The sequence below is a fragment of the Haliotis cracherodii genome, unplaced genomic scaffold (assembly GCF_022045235.1).
Source record: "Haliotis cracherodii isolate W230 unplaced genomic scaffold, xgHalCrac1.p SCAF_2, whole genome shotgun sequence".
NCBI lineage: Eukaryota > Metazoa > Mollusca > Gastropoda > Lepetellida > Haliotidae > Haliotis > Haliotis cracherodii.
Window position 1 is genome coordinate 21,535,894 of NW_027266275.1, and position 16,570 is coordinate 21,552,463.

A 16,570-nucleotide genomic window follows, 5' to 3' on the forward strand; every position below is an offset into this window, starting at 1 on the left:
TTGTAAACATTTTATAATTGATAGTAAGCATTCTATTATTGGCCGATGACATGATAGACTCTATGGGAGACTAAAAAACTCACTGTTTATTAACTCAGGTCTGTTAGTGTGTGGGTAGGCCGTGAACAGGGGTACCTCTGCTGAGCGAGTCCACCTCCATCTCGCGTTTTAATACCTAATTTGACCTGTGCGTTTGAAGTATACTCCAACATTTGAGATCTACCGGATACTCTGTAGATGGTAAGCATCTGGGATTCTATGTCATATATTCTTTCAAATTACTATGTTTAATCTGTCACGCCATGACATGACAGATTAACTAGAGTAATATAAAAGAATCGGATGTTCCTTACTTTGTTTCAGTGGTATATATAGCATGCCTGTATGTATCAACTGAAAAGCTCGTCGTTTATTGTCAGCTATCACCAGTGGGAAGTGTTCCAAAGTGCGTGGTAGGACTTACAGCCCAGCTTTCAAATGTCGATCTGGAATCCTCTTTTATATTTCACTTTTAGTGAAATAGAACTGCAAACAAACGAAGGACTGAGTGGATACCTGCAGCTAACCTGACATAACAGCAAAACACACAACTTGCCAGTGGTATAAACTTCTCAAAGATTTACGGCTCTATGTATTCTAGGTTACCATATACTAGGCTAGCCATATATTGATGGCTATAAATGGTGCTGTCACATTTACCTGTATGTGGTTTATGGCTACAACTACAGTTGTCATTTTCTGATTCAGATCCCAGAGAGAGCCATTCGACGTGTAGAGTTGGGTCTCTTAGTCATGCCATGGACCTGCAGTTCGAGTTCCAATCCAAGTTTCGCCTCGATTATGGCTCTTTGTCAGTATGCATCTCTGTTTAAACCTAACTCACTCGCTGATTTCTATATACATTAACATATGGTTCAGAGACCATAAAATAGATCTATGTGATGGCCTCTGGTGTGATTAAGTCACGGTTTCAAAAAAACGTACTTAAATCGCCGCTTTATATATAAATTAAATTCCATTCACAGACACATGGCCTTGTGGCGAACAAACATATATCGTCGTGCCATAGTTATTTTCAGTTGGGTAAATGTTTGTTTGTTTATGGATTCCGAATGCAGCCATTCAGAATTTCCGCATTTTAGATAAGAGTTATCTTTCCTTTACTGTGTGACCTCCAAATTGTGTACAAACCAAGGGATAATGAAGCTTTTAATATATTAAAATAAATATTTATGTGTCTGGTTGTCATTTTTCATTCGCTGTTTGAAAACATAACCATGTACACAAAAACTCAGTAACAAAAAAAGCAATGGTCACCTTGTTATATCTAAAATCTGGAACTGATGAGAAACATTTTAAAAAAATTTCTGCGTGGCCTTATCCGCTTATCGTTGATATGGTTTATCACGATAAAGAGAAATCTGTTGAATCACATAGTTACGAATGCCTGCATTAGCCTATCGATTGACTTGGGAGATAAATATTTAGTTTTGTAAGATTTGCGTGGTGTTATGCTGATTTGATGTACGGAAAAGGTCATTTGAACATGACTCCGTAAGGCCAAATAATATGATTGTGAACGGTCTAGGGTATTGTGTAGGACGCTGAGGTCCTGTCAGTCTCTATTCTGATCCTTATTTTCTACATCCACACTCGAATTTTCTTTGCACTCACGGAAAGAGGCGAGGTTGGCCGATTATTTATACTGTCACAAGCCAATTCGCATAACATATGAACGGTCGTTGTTTTTTTAATAAAAACCAAACCAAACGTGCTCATACTGAAATCGGATTAGTCAGTGATAATGGATGTCTTTCAATGCTATTTAGATTCCTGCGCTAATATCTTTGATTTGTGAGAGGTTTACTCAATAACTGAAAATACCAATATAAATTAAATTATTTTTCATACTTTTTTATAAAATCTTGTGGGCGGTTATCCAGAATGTTAAGCATGCCCAGTGAAGCCATTTCTGACTTGACAGGTTTCATATAGTGTATATGGAGGTTTATATACTGTTTATCCCTTTGGAACCTTATTAAAATACATGTGATGTAATTGATATCGAATATATTATGTTCATGTTGTTTCAAGAGGTGTTCACATTAAGCATGTGGAAATTGGCAGATCTACATATCCTTCACCTGTGACTATGTAGAGATAATGTAGTGAGACAGGGTCCTTCAATAAAGGTCAAGGTCATTCGAATAAATTGAACCTGAATAATGTTGTGATGAGGCAGGGTTGAGTGAATGGTTTGTGATGTTCTCCGAATATGGGCATGCTGAGAGCCAAATTTAGGTTGCCTTAAGTCATTAGTGACTAAGGGTATGTCAAATCAGAGATAGTTTAGGTTCCAAATAATAGGTTTCCAGAAAGATGCAATAAAAACAAACTTTCTTTTTTGTATCTGTTTAGCTAATCCACTAAGCCATTTGCTGGGGTTAACAAAGTCAGTAACAAGTGTGTTTCAGCAACAAACAAATATATTAACCATATAGAAACTACTGATACAATATGATTGTGCTTTTCCCAAAATGTTCTAATGATTTGTTAACAGTCCCAAAATAATCACAAAGGTTTAAGGGTGGCACAACAACACAAAATGTTGCTTCAAGCATTCATCTTGTTGGATGTGAACACTCTCTTGATCATGTTGATCACACGGGACAGGAAGGCTCTCAAGAAAGACTGGGGCTTCACACGTGTGTCGTCATCTTCACAAAGAAGTATCTCAATGAAATCAGTGTCATCCATGATGACCTGACCAGTGATGTTCACTGACACAGATGAGACAGGGTCGGGGAGGGACGTGACGGGTGAGGGCAGGAGGGACAGGGGGTGGGGACGGGTCACACAGCGCTGAGAGTAAGAAAGATAAAACAAGAGAAATGTTAAACACCAGTTTGAAGTTGACATTTGTTTATTTGTCAAGCGATGAATGAGTTGGTATGTGTGAGATAGGAAATTGGTAAATATGTGTTTGGATAAGCTAAGGGCGGGTAGAGTAAAAGTAAGATCATAAGAGAAGAGTGTTTAAGAAATGAAAACCTTGTAGACTTTGTGCTCAGTCAATTGCAATGGGACAAATCTAGACAAGATTCGTCAACGTATGCTGCTTGCCAAAAGTGGCGTTTGTACACAAATCTTGACCTCTGTTTACTTTAAAAAACGACTTCAAGCCTTTTTTAAAATGTGTACATATACAAGTTTTTAACCCATTGTCACCTACACGACGAGAGACAGGAGTGGTTGGGAGGACGAGAACCTGGGGAAACCTTGTCGCCATCAGATCTATATCAGTGTAACAGTAAAGACGTTTTAAAATAGCGAATGAACAGGCGCCAAACGTGCATCAATAGATTATTTATTCAAAAGCATTTGGGAAGGACAGACACCTTCATTCCTAAAAAAGCTTTACATCAACTCACAAGTGCTTTATAGATGAACCACGATACATTATGTGTATAAAGTATTAGCAAATAAACAAACATCTTCATCTTCGTTTGCACCTGTGTTATCCCTACACATCGTCTTGCATGCCAACCAATAAAACAAAATTTTAGAGAAATGAGCCAGAAAACATCCATAACTTTGTACCTTGAACATAGCTGCTCGTCTGCATACTGACACTCAAAAGCGATGTTCAAACTAGCGCAGATTCAAACCCGAGCGATATAGTCAGAAGATAATGCAACAACAATGGCGCCTGTTGACTTCGGAAGTCACTGGTTACGGTCGTCAAGGACGGAAGGGAGACCACTCTCATTTGCGGAGACCTTGGAAAACCGCTAATATATAATCAGGTATTTTGCGTCTGCAATCACATCATTTATTCAAATAAGAAAACCCCAATTCATTTACGGAGCGCCAAAATTAATGTCTTATGTTGAAACGATATTTAATCAAATATAAAAGTACTGTTTAAAAACACCGAGCGAAAAACTGTTGCAATTTAGTGCACCCATACAGTAGGAGCTAGACGCCTCAGCACACTTCGGTGCAGTGATGACTTATCTTTAACCACACACTGAACACGATCGTCCCTTTCCGCTTAAAAAAGACCCCTGAGGTACCATTGTAATCCGGAACTATATTAACCTCTCGACCTCGCTAGCACATGACCGTCACGTGATGTCAGTCGACGCCTATGATGAACCCCTTGTCAGATGGAAAGGCCGCAGAAAACTGGTAATATGGTAGCGGCATGTGATTATGAATTGAGATAGATCACAACATAGCATCTTATGTGACAAAAAGCGTCCTTTCGGAAAAAGATATGCGGTTCTAAATGTGTGCCGATCATGATAACTCTAGAGCGTGTCCCATCGTGCTTGCACTTTCAGTCACCATGTTGGAATAATATTTGTATAAAGTTCTTTTGAATATATTAAGGATAAAAACTTGGAAATAGATAACTACTTATATACAATACTAACGAAAATTAAACATTGATAAACAGTTAACGCGCTAAAATATGCATCTGCGAGTGTGTTTGGCTGAGGCATAAATTCCGACTCAATCCTCAATAAAGGCGGCCTAGGTTTGGTCGCCGGGGGCTTATAGGATGTTACTGCACGTAATTTAAACAGGTCTAAATATTATTGCTAAAATATGTTTGACAAAATGCTATTTATATATATACCATTAACATATAATGACATGGTCTTAATTTCATAACGTCAACATGTCTGAAACATTGCCGATGCGACGTTATATATTTACTCACTCACTCACACTTCAACTAGCAAGTTAACTGGGGGGCAAAAGAAAGTAAACGCCAATGATTGATGGTGGCTAAAAATGAAACAAAGAAGAAATGGTTATTCGATGATGATGTATTTGAGACGGGTATCATAGTAATGTTTTGGACTCAATCTCATTAAAATCAGATGTAAGTTCTCGTTGTCGCTAAACAAAGCACAGCGATAGCGAGAACTAAGATCTGATTTTAATGAGATTGGTTTTGGACCTTAAGTTACGGTGTCTCAGCCTAGTAAGGTTTTGATAACGTTTGTAGTTTTTTGATCAAATCAAATGTTCAAGACAGTGTATACTTTCTTTTGCCTAGCAGTTTCGACCAAGTCAATGAAGGCCTAGCCAGGGGTATGGCTGAGGCGCAACCATCCAAGCCACACAATTACATGTGTATCAAAATTATACTTAGTTTTATTAAATTCAATGTGTATCAGTCATTGTCAATCTTGTTCATCTGATGTTCTTCGAACATATAATATGTATCTATAATTACTTGTAAACATTTTATAATTGATAGTAAGCATTCTATTATTGGCCGATGACATGATAGACTCTATGGGAGACTAAAAAACTCACTGTTTATTAACTCAGGTCTGTTAGTGTGTGGGTAGGCCGTGAACAGGGGTACCTCTGCTGAGCGAGTCCACCTCCATCTCGCGTTTTAATACCTAATTTGACCTGTGCGTTTGAAGTATACTCCAACATTTGAGATCTACCGGATACTCTGTAGATGGTAAGCATCTGGGATTCTATGTCATATATTCTTTCAAATTACTATGTTTAATCTGTCACGCCATGACATGACAGATTAACTAGAGTAATATAAAAGAATCGGATGTTCCTTACTTTGTTTCAGTGGTATATATAGCATGCCTGTATGTATCAACTGAAAAGCTCGTCGTTTATTGTCAGCTATCACCAGTGGGAAGTGTTCCAAAGTGCGTGGTAGGACTTACAGCCCAGCTTTCAAATGTCGATCTGGAATCCTCTTTTATATTTCACTTTTAGTGAAATAGAACTGCAAACAAATGAAGGACTGAGTGGATACCTGCAGCTAACCTGACATAACAGCAAAACACACAACTTGCCAGTGGTATAAACTTCTCAAAGATTTACGGCTCTATGTATTCTAGGTTACCATATACTAGGCTAGCCATATATTGATGGCTATAAATGGTGCTGTCACATTTACCTGTATGTGGTTTATGGCTACAACTACAGTTGTCATTTTCTGATTCAGATCCCAGAGAGAGCCATTCGACGTGTAGAGTTGGGTCTCTTAGTCATGCCATGGACCTGCAGTTCGAGTTCCAATCCAAGTTTCGCCTCGATTATGGCTCTTTGTCAGTATGCATCTCTGTTTAAACCTAACTCACTCGCTGATTTCTATATACATAAACATATGGTTCAGAGACCATAAAATAGATCTATGTTATGGCCTCTGGTGTGATTAAGTCATGGTTTCAAAAAATGTACTTAAATCGCCGCTTTATATATAAATTAAATTCCATTCACAGACACATGGCCTTGTGGCGAACAAACATATATCGTCGTGCCATAGTTATTTTCAATTGGGTAAATGTTTGTTTGTTTATCGATTCCGAATGCAGCCATTCAGAATTTCCGCATTTTAGATTAGAGTTATCTTTCCTTTGCTGTGTGACCTCCAAGTTGTGTACAAACCAAGGGATCATGAAGCTTTTAATATATTGAAATAAATATTTAAGTGTCTGGTTGTCATTTTTCATTCGCTGTTTGAAAACATAACCATGTACACAAAAATGCAGTAACAAAAAAAGCCTGGTCACCTTATTATTTCTAAAATCTGGAACTGATGAGAATCATTTTTTAAAATTTTCCCTGTGGCCTTATCCGCTTATCGTTGATATGGTTTATCACGATAAAGAGAAATCTGTTGAATCAGATAGTTACGAATGCCTGCATTAGCCTATCGATTGACTTGGGAGATAAATATTTCGTTTTGTAAGATCTGCGTGGTGTTATGCTGATTTGATGTACGGAAAAGGTCATTTGAACATGACTCCGTAAGGCCAAATAATATGATTGTGAACAGTCTAGGGCATCTTTAAGACGGTCTAGGGTATTGTGTAGGACGCTGAGGTCCTGTAAGTCTCTATTCTGATCCTTATTTTCTACATCCACACTCGAATTTTCTTTGCGCTCACAGAAAGAGGCGAGGTTGGCCGATTATTTATACTGTCACAAGCCAATTCGCATAACATATGAATGGACGTTGCTTTTTTAATAAAAACCAAACCAAACGTGCTCATACTGAAATCGGATTAGTCAGTGATAATGGATGTCTTTCAATGCTATTAAGATTCCTGCGCTAATATCTTTGATTTGTGAGAGGTTTGCTCCATAACTGAAAATACTAATATAAATTAAATTATTTTTTATACTTTTTTATAAAATCTTGTGGGCGCTTATCCAGAATGTTAAGCATGCCCAGTGAAGCCATTTCTGACTTGACAGGTTTCATGCTTTTATCACAAAGTGCACAGTCCACCCATTTCTGTCTTGAAACGGCTGAACCACAAAACCTGCTTTTGTTATCAGAGAAAAAGGTCAATGCCTGTGTTGATGCTGTGCGTGTGCATGTTGTGTGGTGAGAGAGGGTGTGTGTGTGTGTGTGTGTGTGTGTGTGTCAGGGGGTGCGGGGGGGGGGGGGGGGGGGGGGTGGCCCCGACACACACACACTAGGGGTAGGAGGTTTATATACTGTATTATATCCCTTTGGAACCTTATTAAAATACATGTGATGTAATTGATATCGAATATATTATGTTCATGTTGTTTCAAGAGGTGTTCACATTAAGCATGTGGAAATTGGCAGATCTACATATCCTTCACCTGTGACTATGTAGAGATAATGTAGTGAGACAGGGTCCTTCAATAAAGGTCAAGGTCATTCGAATAAATTGAACCTGAATAATGTTGTGATGAGGCAGGGTTGAGTGAATGGTTTGTGATGTTCTCCGAATATGGGCATGCTGAGAGCCAAATTTAGGTTGCCTTAAGTCATTAGTGACTAAGGGTATGTCAAATCAGAGATAGTTTAGGTTCCAAATAATAGGTTTCCAGAAAGATGCAATAAAAACAAACTTTCTTTTTTGTATCTGTTTAGCTAATCCACTAAGCCATTTGCTGGGGTTAACAAAGTCAGTAACAAGTGTGTTTCAGCAACAAACAAATATATTAACCATATAGAAACTACTGATACAATATGATTGTGCTTTTCCCAAAATGTTCTAATGATTTGTTAACAGTCCCAAAATAATCACAAAGGTTTAAGGGTGGCACAACAACACAAAATGTTGCTTCAAGCATTCATCTTGTTGGATGTGAACACTCTCTTGATCATGTTGATCACACGGGACAGGAAGGCTCTCAAGAAAGACTGGGGCTTCACACGTGTGTCGTCATCTTCACAAAGAAGTATCTCAATGAAATCAGTGTCATCCATGATGACCTGACCAGTGATGTTCACTGACACAGATGAGACAGGGTCGGGGAGGGACGTGACGGGTGAGGGCAGGAGGGACAGGGGGTGGGGACGGGTCACACAGCGCTGAGAGTAAGAAAGATAAAACAAGAGAAATGTTAAACACCAGTTTAAAGTTGACATTTGTTTATTTGTCAAGCGATGAATGAGTTGGTATGTGTGAGATAGGAAATTGGTAAATATGTGTTTGGATAAGCTAAGGGCGGGTAGAGTAAAAGTAAGATCATAAGAGAAGAGTGTTTAAGAAATGAAAACCTTGTAGACTTTGTGCTCAGTCAATTGCAATGGGACAAATCTAGACAAGATTCGTCAACGTATGCTGCTTGCCAAAAGTGGCGTTTGTACACAAATCTTGACCTCTGTTTACTTTAAAAAACGACTTCAAGCCTTTTTTAAAATGTGTACATATACAAGTTTTTAACCCATTGTCACCTACACGACGAGAGACAGGAGTGGTTGGGAGGACGAGAACCTGGGGAAACCTTGTCGCCATCAGATCTATATCAGTGTAACAGTAAAGACGTTTTAAAATAGCGAATGAACAGGCGCCAAACGTGCATCAATAGATTATTTATTCAAAAGCATTTGGGAAGGACAGACACCTTCATTCCTAAAAAAGCTTTACATCAACTCACAAGTGCTTTATAGATGAACCACGATACATTATGTGTATAAAGTATTAGCAAATAAACAAACATCTTCATCTTCGTTTGCACCTGTGTTATCCCTACACATCGTCTTGCATGCCAACCAATAAAACAAAATTTTAGAGAAATGAGCCAGAAAACATCCATAACTTTGTACCTTGAACATAGCTGCTCGTCTGCATACTGACACTCAAAAGCGATGTTCAAACTAGCGCAGATTCAAACCCGAGCGATATAGTCAGAAGATAATGCAACAACAATGGCGCCTGTTGACTTCGGAAGTCACTGGTTACGGTCGTCAAGGACGGAAGGGAGACCACTCTCATTTGCGGAGACCTTGGAAAACCGCTAATATATAATCAGGTATTTTGCGTCTGCAATCACATCATTTATTCAAATAAGAAAACCCCAATTCAATGCTTTACGGAGCGCCAAAATTAATGTCTTATGTTGAAACGATATTTAATCAAATATAAAAGTACTGTTTAAAAACACCGAGCGAAAAACTGTTGCAATTTAGTGCACCCATACAGTAGGAGCTAGACGCCTCAGCACACTTCGGTGCAGTGATGACTTATCTTTAACCACACACTGAACACGATCGTCCCTTTCCGCTTAAAAAAGACCCCTGAGGTACCATTGTAATCCGGAACTATATTAACCTCTCGACCTCGCTAGCACATGACCGTCACGTGATGTCAGTCGACGCCTATGATGAACCCCTTGTCAGATGGAAAGGCCGTAGAAATCTGGTAATATGGTAGCGGCATGTGATTATGAATTGCGATAGATCACAACATAGCATCTTATGTGACAAAAAGCCTCCTTTCGTAAAAAGATATGCGGTTCTAAATGTGTGCCGATCATGATAACTCTAGAGCGTGTCCCATCGTGCTTGCACTTTCAGTCAACATGTTGGAATAATATTTGTATAAAGTTCTTTTGAATATATTAAGGATAAAAACTTGGAAATAGATAACTACTTATATACAATACTAACGAAAATTAAACATTGATAAACAGTTAACGCGCTAAAATATGCATCTGCGAGTGTGTTTGGCTGAGGCATAAATTCCGACTCAATCCTCAATAAAGGCGGCCTAGGTTTCGTTGTGGGGGGCTTATAGGATGTTACTGCACGTAATTTAAACAGGTCTAAATGTTATTGCTAAAATATGTTTGACAAAATGCTATTTATATATATACCATTAACATTTAATGACATGGTCTTAATTTCATAACGTCAACATGTCTGAAACATTGCCGATGCGAGTTTATATATTTACTCACTCACTCACACTTCAACTAGCAAGTTAACTGGGGGGCAAAAGAAAGTAGACGCCAATGATTGATGGTGGCTAAAAATGAAACAAAGAAGAAATGGTTATTCGATGATGATGTATTTGAGACGGGTATCATAGCAATGTTTTGGACTCAATCTCATTAAAATCAGATCTAAGTTCTCGTTGTCGCTAAACAAAGCATAGCGATAGCGAGAACTAAGATCTGATTTTAATGAGATTGGTTTTGGACCTTAAGTTAGGGTGTCTCAGCCTAGTAAGGTTTTGATAACGTAGTTTTTTGATCAAATCAAATGTTCAAGACAGTGTATACTTTCTTTTGCCTAGCAGTTTCGACCAAGTCAATGAAGGCCTAGCCAGGGGTATGGCTGAGGCGCAACCATCCAAGCCACACAATTACAGGTGTATCAAAATTATACTTAGTTTTATTAGGACCTGTCCTTCATACTAATACATATATGTATACATGTAAACAAATTGAAATTGTATATAGATTAAATCATTCTTTTGGGGCCTTAGTCGTGATATACTAAAAGTGAACGACTGTCAATGTATTAAGAAAAGTATAACATGGATCATACTAGTTTATAACATACGTCTAAACAAATTGGTGTATGATGGACTTTTCCTACATCAATAATTCCTGTACATTTCCATGTTTCGTTTGCATTTCAAATGCAATGTAATTCAATACGAAACGTTCATGCTTCAATCTCATTAAAATTAGATCTTTAACTCCGATTCAACACCACACTGCGTGAATATCCGACGACACCTCCATAGAAGGTCGCGAACCTTGACCTAAATGAAATGAAGAATGCGGGTTCTTGAGCCAATCAGATGTTAGCTTCATAACCACCACGTGTCGGAATCTTTTGACCTATCAAAAACAACCACAGAACTAGAATATGACCCCGATATAACAACCTTTTGGGTGTATATGTCACAGCGCTAAGAACCGACATGGTGTATGAAACATACACAACAATATAGTCGTGCGGCTATATTTTTTCCATTCGAAAACAACCACAGAACTAGAATATGACCCCGATATTACTACCTTTTGGGTGTACATGTCACGGCGCTCAGAACCGACATGGTGTGTCGATATTCGATTAAATAAACTGCCGGGCGAAGAAAGTTGGACTTGAAAATAGGATTTGACCAAACAGTTTTCAAACATTACTTAGTATCTTGAAATTTCAACATAACATTAAAATTTTAAAAACCCAGCAACAAAGGGCCCTAAAAGGCTTCCGTAAGATAGCGTCACTAAAGTTCAAAATAGCAACTTTATCGCCAGTTTAATAAGACAAAAAGATTATCGGTCGGTCACAGATCACTCTGTGGCTGACTAATAAACGCACTGTTTTCACTCGGGGGAATAACGTTTACAATCTTCTCTCTGTTATGTCTTAACGTACTAACACTTTTGACAATACAAGCAAGTTCATGTGGTAATGTGATGTCGTATCTTTGTGTATATTTTAGATATTCTCGTTGTAATTCTGATGTGGATAGATTATGTCAATCCTCAGAATGTTGTTTACATTGGAATATGCATTGGAACTAACGTAATACATATATTGTGTGAATGCCCACTCGGATAATGTATTTAATTTGACTGTGTCGCGTGCACTATATGAGTACCATTCAATCACGTGTAACTTGTTGTTTATTGTATAATAAGGACCCTGTGTATAATTTAAATTCAATGTGTATCAGTCATTGTCAATCTTGTTCATCTGATGTTCTTCGTACATCTAATGTGTATCTATAATTACTTGTAAACATTTTATAATTGATAGTAAGCATTCTATTAATGGCCGATGACATGATAGACTCTATGGGAGACTAAAAAACTCACTGTTTATTAACTCAGGTCTGTTTGTGTGTGGGTAGGCCGTGAACAGGGGTACCTCTGCTGAGCGAGTCGACCCCCATCTCGCGTTTTAATACCTAATTTGACCTGTGCGTTTGAAGTATACTCCAACATTTGAGATCTACCGGACACTCTGTAGATGGTCAGCATCTGGGATTCTATGTCATATATACTGACAACAAAGATTCTTTCAAATTACAATGTTTAATCTGTCACGCCATGACATGACAGATTAACTAGAGTAATGTAAAAGAATCGGATGTTCCTTACTTTGTTTCAGTGGTATATATAGCATGCCTGTATGTATCAACTGAAAAGCTCATCCTTTATTGTCAGCTATCACCAGTGGGAAGTGTTCAAAAGTGCGTGGTAGGACTTACAGCCCAGCTTTCAAATGTTGATCTGGAATCCTCTTTTATATTTCACTTTTAGTGAAATAGAAATGCAAATAAACGAAGGACTGAGTGGATACCTGCAGCTAACCTGACATAACAGCAAAACACACAACTTGCCAGTGGTATAAACTTCTCAAAGATTTACGGCTCTATGTATTCTAGGTTACCATATACTAGGCTAGCCATATATTGATGGCTATAAATGGTGCTGTCACATTTACCTGTATGTGGTTTATGGCTACAACTACAGTTGTCATTTTCTGATTCAGATCCCAGAGAGAGCCATTCGACGTGTAGAGTTGGGTCTCTTAGTCATGCCATGGACCTGCAGTTCGAGTTCCAATCCAAGTTTCGCCTCGATTATGGCTCTTTGTCAGTATGCATCTCTGTTTAAACCTAACTCACTCGCTGATTTCTATATACATTAACATATGGTTCAGAGACCATAAAATAGATCTATGTTATGGCCTCTGGTGTGATTAAGTCACGGTTTCAAAAAAACGTACTTAAATCGCCGCTTTATATATAAATTAAATTCCATTCACAGACACATGGCCTTGTGGCGAACAAACATATATCGTTGTGCCATAGTTATTTTCAGTTGGGTAAATGTTTGTTTGTTTATGGATTCCGAATGCAGCCATTCAGAATTTCCGCATTTTAGATAAGAGTTATCTTTCCTTTACTGTGTGACCTCCAAATTGTGTACAAACCAAGGGATCATGAAGCTTTTAATATATTAAAATAAATATTTATGTGTCTGGTTGTCATTTTTCATTCGCTGTTTGAAAACATAACCATGTACACAAAAACTCAGTAACAAAAAAAGCAATGGCCACCTTGTTATTTCTAAAATCTGGAACTGATGAGAAACATTTTTTTAAATTTTCTCTGTGGCCTTATCCGCTTATCGTTGATATGGTTTATCACGATAAAGAGAAATCTGTTGAATCAGATAGTTACGAATGCCTGCATTAGCCTATCGATTGACTTGGGAGATAAATATTTCGTTTTGTAAGATCTGCGTGGTTTTATGCTGATTTGATGTACGGAAAAGGTCATTTGAACATGAATCCGTAAGGCCAAATAATATGATTGTGAACAGTCTAGGGCATCTTTAAGACGGTCTAGGGTATTGTGTAGGACGCTGAGGTCCTGTAAGTCTCTATTCTGATCCTTATTTTCTACATCCACACTCGAATTTTCTTTGCGCTCACGGAAAGAGGCGAGGTTGGCCGATTATTTATACTGTCACAAGCCAATTCGCATAACATATGAACGGTCGTTGCTTTTTTAATAAAAACCAAACCAAACGTGCTCATACTGAAATCGGATTAGTCAGTGATAATGGATGTCTTTCAATGCTATTTAGATTCCTGCGCTAATATCTTTGATTTGTGAGAGGTTTACTCCATAACTGAAAATACTAATATAAATTTAATTATTTTTTATACTTTTTTTTATAAAATCTTGTGGGCGCTTATCCAGAATGTTAAGCATGCCCAGTGAAGCCATTTCTGACTTGACAGGTTTCATGCTTTTATCACAAAGTGCACAGTCCACCCATTTCTGTCTTGAAACGGCTGAGCCACAAAACCTGCTTTTGTTATCAGAGAAAAAGGTCAATGCCTGTGTTGATGCTGTGCGTGTGCATGTTGTGTGGTGAGAGAGTGTGTGTGTGTGTGTGTGTGTGTGTGTGTGTGTGCGTGTCGTGCCCCACCCCACCCCCACCCCCCGACACACACACACTAGGGGTAGGAGGTTTATATACTGTATTATATCCCTTTGGAACCTTATTAAAATACATGTGATGTAATTGATATGAAATATATTATGTTCATGAACCTGAATAATGTTGTGATGAGGCAGGGTTGAGTGAATGGTTTGTGATGTTCCCCGAATATGGGCATGCTGAGAGCCAAATTTAGGTTGCATTAAGTCATTAGTGACTGAGGGAATGTCAAATCAGAGATAGTTCAGGTTCCAAATAATTGGTTTCCAGAAAGATGCAATCAAAACAAACTTTCTTTTTTGTATCTGTTTAGCTAATCCACTAAGCCATTTACTGGGGTTAACAAAGTCAGTAACAAGTGTGTTTCAGCAACAAACAGATATATTAACCATATAAAAACTACTGATACAATATGATTGTGCTTTTCCCAAAATGTTCTAATGATTTGTTAACAGTCCCAAAATAATCACAAAGGTTTAAGGGTGGCACAACAACACAAAATGTTGCTTCAAGCATTCATCTTGTTGGATGTGAACACTCTCTTGATCATGTTGATCACACGGGACAGGAAGGCTCTCAAGAAAGACTGGGGCTTCACACGTGTGTCGTCATCTTCACAAAGAAGTATCTCAATGAAATCAGTGTCATCCATGATGACCTGACCAGTGATGTTCACTGACACAGATGAGACAGGGTCGGGGAGGGACGTGACGGGTGAGGGCAGGAGGGACAGGGGGTGGGGACGGGTCACACAGCGCTGAGAGTAAGAAAGATAAAACAAGAGAAATGTTAAACACCAGTTTAAAGTTGACATGTGTTTATTTGTCAAGCGATGAATGAGTTGGTATGTGTGAGATAGGAAATTGGTAAATATGTGTTTGGATAAGCTAAGGGCGGGTAAAGTAAAAGTAAGATCATAAGAGAAGAGTGTTTAAGAAATGAAAACCTTGTAGACTTAGTGCTCAGTCAATTGCAATGGGACAAATCTAGACAAGATTCGTCAACGTATGCTGCTTGCCAAAAGTCGCGTTTGTACACAAATCTTGACCTCTGTTTACTTTAAAAAACGACTTCAAGCCTTTTTTAAAATGTGTACATATACAAGTTTTTAACCCATTGTCACCTACACGACGAGAGACAGGAGTGGTTGGGAGGACGAGAACCTGGGGAAACCTTGTCGCCATCAGATCTATATTAGTGTAACAGTAAAGACGTTATAAAATAGCGTATGAACAGGCGCCAAACGTGCACCAATTGATTATTTATTCAAAAGCATTTGGGAAGGACAGACACCTTCATTCCTAAAAAAGCTTTACATCAACTCACAAGTGCTTTATAGATGCACCACGATACATTATGTGTATAAAGTATTAGCAAATAAACAAACATCTTCATCTTCGTTTGCACCTGTGTTATCCCTACACATCGTCTTGCATGCCAACCAATAAAACAAAATTTTAGGGAAATGAGCCAGAAAACATCCATTACTTTGTACCTTGAACATAGCTGCTCGTCTGCATACTGACAGTCAAAAGCGATGTTCAAACTAGCGTAGATTCAAACACGAGCGATATATTCAGAAGATAATGCAACAACAATGGCGCCTATTGACTTCGGAAGTCACTGGTTACGGTCGTCAAGGACGGAAGGGAGACCACTCTCATTTGCGGAGACCTTGGAAAACTGCTAATATATAATCAGGTATTTTGCGTCTGCAATCACATCATTTATTCAAATAAGAAAACCCCAATGCGATGCTTTACGGAGCGCCAAAATTAATGTCTTATGTTGAAACGATATTTAATCAAATATAAAAGTACTGTTTAAAAACGCCGAGCGAAAAACTGTTGCAATTGAGTGCACCCATACAGTAGGAGAGAGACGCCTCAGCACACTTCGGTGCAGTGATGACGTATCTTTAACCACACACTGAACACGATTGGCCCTTTCCGCTTAAAAAAGACCCCTGAGGTACCATTGTAATCCGGAACTATATTAACCTCTCGACCTCGTTAGCACATGACCGTCACGTGATGTCTGTCGACCCCTATGATGAACCCCTTGTCAGATGGAAAGGCCGCAGAAAACTGGTAATATGGTAGCGGCATGTGATTATGAATTGAGATAGATCACAACATAGCATCTTATGTGACAAAAAGCGTCCTTTCGGAAAAAGATATGCGGTTCTAAATGTGTGCCGATCATGATAACTCTAGAGCGTGTCCCATCGTGCTTGCACTTTCAGTCACCATGTTGGAATACTATTTGTATAAAGTTCTTTTGAATATATTAAGGATAAAAACTTGGAAATAGATAACTACTTATATAC

The 16,570-nt window shown here is 38.4% G+C and overlaps 3 protein-coding genes across 3 annotated transcripts; all 3 read right to left on the bottom strand.

Moving 5' to 3' along the window:
* Positions 1–2,613: 2,613 nt before the first annotated feature.
* LOC139468729 (uncharacterized) lies at positions 2,614–3,625 on the bottom strand. Its single transcript, XM_071250856.1, has 3 exons — positions 3,601–3,625; positions 3,233–3,294; positions 2,614–2,862 (listed from the first exon to the last, which is right to left on the bottom strand). The coding sequence occupies exons 1-3, from the start codon at positions 3,623–3,625 to the stop codon at positions 2,614–2,616; spliced, it is 336 nt and encodes a 111-aa protein (XP_071106957.1).
* Positions 3,626–8,101: 4,476 nt separating this feature from the next.
* Positions 8,102–9,113, bottom strand: LOC139468725 (uncharacterized). The gene is made up of 3 exons (XM_071250851.1): positions 9,089–9,113; positions 8,721–8,782; positions 8,102–8,350 (listed from the first exon to the last, which is right to left on the bottom strand). The coding sequence occupies exons 1-3, from the start codon at positions 9,111–9,113 to the stop codon at positions 8,102–8,104; spliced, it is 336 nt and encodes a 111-aa protein (XP_071106952.1).
* Positions 9,114–14,749: 5,636 nt separating this feature from the next.
* On the bottom strand, positions 14,750–15,761 carry LOC139468732 (uncharacterized). Its single transcript, XM_071250859.1, has 3 exons — positions 15,737–15,761; positions 15,369–15,430; positions 14,750–14,998 (listed from the first exon to the last, which is right to left on the bottom strand). Exons 1-3 carry the CDS (start codon positions 15,759–15,761, stop codon positions 14,750–14,752), a joined length of 336 nt encoding a protein of 111 aa, XP_071106960.1.
* Positions 15,762–16,570: the final 809 nt, after the last annotated feature.